General features: G+C 36.9%; 1 protein-coding gene across 1 annotated transcript in view; it reads left to right on the forward strand.

Moving 5' to 3' along the window:
- The window catches only part of LOC135216356 (type 2 phosphatidylinositol 4,5-bisphosphate 4-phosphatase-like), a 157,647-nt gene that overhangs the window by 130,328 nt on the left and 21,319 nt on the right, over positions 1–6,000 (forward strand). Inside the window, exons 3-4 of the mRNA XM_064251596.1 lie at positions 5,351–5,560; positions 5,691–5,740. Coding sequence (XP_064107666.1) covers positions 5,351–5,560; positions 5,691–5,740 — 260 coding nt within the window. The remainder of the gene's footprint in view (positions 1–5,350; positions 5,561–5,690; positions 5,741–6,000) is intronic.

Consider the following 6,000-nt stretch of genomic DNA (forward strand, 5'->3'; position numbering starts at 1 on the left):
CCCCACCCCCGCCACCCGCTGGCGGAGCCAGACGAAACCATAACCAAAGGGGCCCCCGGCTTGCAACGGAGGCGCCGTTCATTACAGTAGGGGAAGGGTGGGGACTGAGCAATAGGGGGGGGTTCTTGGCGTAACGCGGCGGGAGAGAGAGATGGGGGGGGTGGCCTACCCCTCCCCGTCACCCTACAACTACCCGCTCGGTGACCCGGTACCCGAGACAAGTGGTCGCCCTGTACCCCAGCTGGAAGGGAGCTCCTGGCCTCCTCAGAGAGAGAGGGAGGAAGGCTACTGTAGTTGTCAAGGCAACCAAGGAGTCCCCCAGACCCCTCCCTATACCTGGTAGGGAGGGAAGGGGAAGGGTAAAGTGCTAAGGAACACGTGATCGCAAGTGGCCTAAGCCGCGATAGCAACACAACCATGGAGGGGCCACGTGAACCAGACTGTACCAACACAGGTACATGCACCTAGGCTAGCCTAACACCCTAAATAAAACTAATAATACATCGTCAAAAAGGGGGAAAGGACACTTTTAGTAAAAGAGAGAAGCCCAGGAGGAGGCAATCTGTTCCGAGGAACAGTTGACTACTCTGAGCCAGCGATAGCCGATGAAGAGCAAGAGCCGGGATGCTGGGCCAGAAACACAGTATAGCCCTAAATACCAAACTAAGAGAAATGGTAAAAGGGCTGTCCTAGCTATGAAAACGATATAATAAACGATGAACGTGATATAGTAAGCCCATAAGTATAAGATGTCCCAGTATGTGGGAGACCGGGAAATCTTAACACGGAGTCGGCATGCCGCCGCCACGAGTCAACCGGGAGACCGTATATGACCTATTAAGAAGGAAATACTGGTCCCTGGAAGACTAAAAAACAGTAAAATACTACTTATGAGGCACTTAACTTAGCCGATGCGATAGCTGCACGTTCCATGATGAATACAAGGTAGAATTACCAAAAAACACGGCACGAGAGAAAAAAGCACTCAAGCGTGTTCACCTAATAATTAAGGATGACCACTAGGGGCGCTGCTGTCCGTGGCGTCAGTAGTAGTAGTAGTAGCGGCCGCATCACCCTTTCGTATCAGCTCTCTCTGGTGGGGATTTTATGTTGGAAGGTCTAAATGGTGAATGACTCGTGGTAGTGATCCCACTCGCCTATATTCTCATACCGACACTTCTTTTATAGAGTGAGCGAGTCAGTTTTACTGACATTTTCTTAATTTTGTTTTTCTCTGGTAATTTTAGATTAATTTTGCCTAGAAAGAATGATATTAAGGATACTTTCATAGGCCGACACGAGCTGAGCCCAGAAATATATATTTTTAAGTATTCCACTTGAGAAGTCTACCAAGTTAGTCCTTTTAATCAAAACATTGAGACATTTGGCATGCACGAATTCCTTACGCTTAGTATGCTTTAAAGACTTACATGAGATAGTTTGATAATATTTTATACAACTGTATTTACATACATTCGATTTGTTTACGTTTTGACGGTGACATTCAAATCCCCAGTGATTGCCGAAATTCATTCATTACTTTTTTCATCTTGCTACCCTCTACAATAAAAATAAATGACAAAGAAACTAATAGCGTTAGTTGTGAAATACCAAATTTAGAATATGAAAGTCACTGCTAAATAATGTGCAGATTCTGAGAAAAGTTTAGTACAGTGGTACCTCGAGATATGAAATTAATCCATTCCGAGGCGGCCTTCGTATCATGATTTTTTCGTATCTTGAACTGCATTTTACATGTAAAATGCCTAATCCGTTTCAAGCCCTACAAAAACACCCCAGTAAATTATATTTCCAGGCCTACAACACATGTTCTAGGATTACGACGCCGATCCGACGGAAGAAATATGACTCCAAAAAGGCAAAATACTGTACATACTTGAGTAATATTCAACTGCATGTAATGTTCAACCCCATTTTTACTGCATATATTAGGACTTTAGAATATGTGCCTTAGCAATAAGCCTAGCTTATGTTAGCAGTTGCTACTGTAGCCTAGTCTATGATTCTCACATCTAAACCTAAGAAGCTAAAAGTCTAGAATATGCCAATAAAATGTATAAATAATTAGTATGTACTCATTTAAAATAATTATTAATTAATCACTAAACTATAATACACACACAAAAAAAAAAAAAAAAAAAAAACCTTCCAACCGTTTGTTTACATTCAGCTCTTACGAGTACCGAGCGATCGCCAAGCAATCACTTTTTTTCCTAGCACACAGTAAGCCATAAATTTTCATTTCCCCCTCTCTCTTCAACTACTGAACTACCAACGTATGATAACCATTCATTTCTATTCTTTATTCTATCTTTACCTAATGTTTTTTTTTTATTAAACGTATTGCATGAATAAGTTTTTCAATTTACAGCATCCTTTTACCAATAGAATACATAGAGCACAAGGGGTAGATGCTGACCAATAGGAGAGCAGGATCTTATGGGGTGACTAGCATCAGGAACCAATGGGAGAGCGGGAGGATGGTGGCGAGTTTACTCAGTTGGCGGCGTGGGAGTTTTATAATTGTTCTCGGTGGTCCGGGCGAATCTCGGGACTTTACAGCAACAACCTTTCGTAACTTGAACTATTTTCGTATGTAGAGCCAAAAAAATCTTCGTATTTGCTTTTGTATCTCGAGTTTTTCGAAAGTTGAGCCTTTCGTATGTGAGGGTACCACTTACTGTATTGACTTAGTATTATTGTATTGACTTACTAGTAGGCTAGCTCGGGAATGTAGGCTGAATGTGTTAAATAAAGTATGCTATTTTAAAGAAAATTATTGATGATGAAGTTAAAATATATGAGTAATAAAATGATAAAAAGCATTGTCAGAACTTTGCCAAGTAGTAGGCTATGTCGGAAACTACTAGTTGTGTATAATATATGACTGATAGTTAATGCTGTTAGTCGAAATAAAGAGAATAACGTGTTTAATGACGAATTTGTTTAATGACATGGTCACTGGAACAGAACCCCGTTGTTAAACAGGGATACCTGTATATAGCAACTGGGAAGAGCCAAAAAAACTTCATATTTTAGGAATATGATTTTTTTTATTTATACTTGTGACCACTGGTAACATTATCTATACCATATATATTTGCATATCATGCAACTTTTTAACACCTAATTTTGGAGCTAGTTTTAAGGGGGTCGCATCATACATGAGGTATAAAGTTAGCGTATGTAATATTCACATAGTACTAGTATCATTTGATAAAATACACACATAATGAATATGCATCTTTTCCATGGATCTTTTAAAAAGTTATGCTTTACTTCACTGCATCCAGTAATATTGTATATATTTTCATATTACCATTGTTATATTATAAAATAAAAAAATAGCAATCAATGTTTTGCTTTGGAAATCAGCTGAGGACGATTGCGAGGTAAGTTTATTTTGCTGTATTGAAGTCAAATCAGAGCGATTTTCTTGCCTCTAGTTAGAGTAAATGAATCTCGATATACTCTATGGATGTGGGACAAGGTTATTTTATGTTATACGAGATGTTTTCAAATCAAAATATCATCTGAATTCATATCATTGTGAACGAAATTTAGTTATTTTTTTCGTTAGTATAGGCAGCTGAGGGCATGTTTATTGCGTAAAAAAGATTGACAGATTGCGTTCAGTGTTTTCACTTGATTTCATCAGAATACTAAGAGCTTTATATATTTATCTTTTATTGGAATGAACACAGTAAAATGTGTTCTTTCATGCCTAATAGTTTTGATTAAAACACATTTCTCTCATTTTGTTTACGGTCGAGTTTGATGGTGCTTTACCAAAGTTGCCATGTTGCTGATTCACGATAATAGTCGTTAGCAGATGAGCATTCTTTCCTTAACTTCAGTTACAACTAGCAGCTTCAATTTAGCAGTATATGCCCTTGCCGATCTTTTTTCCATAGCGAATGAGAATATGGTAATGTAAAAATACAAGTCCTATTCTATTTAGCGTCATCTGTAACATAACTATGGCAATTTTTTACTATTGTACGATGGACGAAATGCAAGCAAACCGCTGTAGTATTGGATTCGGTTGTTCATAGCAAATCAGCTGGTTTCTGGGTCTATGCATTTACGCAACAAGTATAACATTACTGATGATACTTTTATCCCTCTCTTTTACTCTTTTAAAGTTAACTAGAAGATGGAATAGGAAAAGGGGTAGCCTAAGTAGAAAATGGGATAGATAAACTGGAGGAAAAGAGGTTAGCCTATTGTAATTTGGTCTCATAAAATTGAACTCGCATGTTACTTGAGATACATGATCAAATCATTGTTTTAGGGTGAAAATTTGGGGTTCGCATGATATGCAAGGTTGCGTGCTACATGATTATATACGGCAGATAACTTGATACATACTCAGTTGTGGAGAATATATGAGAATAAGACTTGACATAGAATTGACTTTTTTAAGAACTGGATTTTTGGGGCTTTTTATCTAATTATGTTGTTTGTCCTTTACCACAAAAATATACCCATGTTCAAATATTTAGCTGTGCCATTTCCTCTAGTATGTATTAAATTTTCACAAGATTATTTTTTTCTCTTGCCTTTCTCCCTTTCATGATTGGCAGTCACAAAATTATGCTTCTTTATATGTTGAAAATTTTCTTTATACGTACAAATCTTTTTCATTATATATTTCTGTAGGAATTTGAAAATTCACCAATTTAATATGTTGGCATTAGAACAAGCAAACTTGAGATATGCTGCCCCATTTTTTAGTTTTTCTGTCTGATCTTATTTGGACTTTTATGTATAGTAATTCACTAGACTATAATGTAATGTTATCCCTTTTTTCTAGCAGCATTATCAAAATGAGTAATGTTGTTTCTGGAAAACTACTTCTTGTGGTGAACTTATTTCCCATAAAATGGAAAGCTCTTTATTTTACTGTTTATCATTTTTTTATCAGTGATATAGTAGTTTGCCGAGGCCATACTTTTTTATGTAAATCCATGCCATAAATACTACTCATGAAGTTATTTGCGCTTCATTTTTTGGTTTTTCATCAGGTTACTATACTGAAGCATTGTGGAAATTATTTTATATGACCTATCAAGTTTTCGTTTCACTTATTTTTTGAATTGTCGTCTTAAGACATTGTTAAGAAGGAATTTGTTACTCACCCATGAATAGGGTGTTTGAACATTGCCCTTTCTTAATTGACTCTCAATTAGAAACTCATGGAGGCCCAAAATGCTTGTTGGCATACTAAAAGTGTGACCGAATTAATATTTTGTTGAAAGATCAAGCAAGTTTTGAGTGTTATACACATGCACCTTTTATGTAACTGATCAGAATTTTTTTCTTCTAGCCAATTAAGAATGCTCCGCCTGGGAAGAAGTATGTGCGATGTCCATGCAATTGCCTTCTTATATGTAAGAGTTCATCCCAGCGAATAGCATGTCCCAGACCTAATTGCAAGAGAATCATCAATCTTTCTCCTTCTCCAGCTAATCCTTCACTCCCTAATGTACCAGGAATGTGCAGAGTTACTTGTGCTCATTGTCACGACACATTTATTGTAAGTCTCTCTCTCTTTTTTTTTTATATTAGTTGTTATATAGCATTTGAATTTAAATTTGCTATGATTTATTTCATAAATTAATTTGATAATAATCAGTACTGTAAAAAATCTCTACTTTTTTTTTCAGTTTAACACATTAAACAACGCTTTAGCAAGATGTCCTCACTGCAGGAAAGTGTAAGTTTTATGTGATGCATTTTCTGTGTGATATTTATTGAGAATTGTTTCAGATACTATTAAAATCTGTTTAGGTTAAAGTACTTGATTAACCCTTAAACGCCTATTGGACGTATTTTACGTCGAGATAAATTGTCTTTTGGGTGCCAACCGGACGTAATTTACGTCGACAGAAAAGTTTTTTTTTTAAATTTGCGGAAAAATACTTATAGGCCTACTAGCCGAAAACTTTTGAATCATGCGCCTTGGGGGATGCTGGG

This window comes from Macrobrachium nipponense, chromosome 6 (assembly GCF_015104395.2).
Source record: "Macrobrachium nipponense isolate FS-2020 chromosome 6, ASM1510439v2, whole genome shotgun sequence".
Classification (NCBI taxonomy): Eukaryota; Metazoa; Arthropoda; class Malacostraca; order Decapoda; family Palaemonidae; genus Macrobrachium; species Macrobrachium nipponense.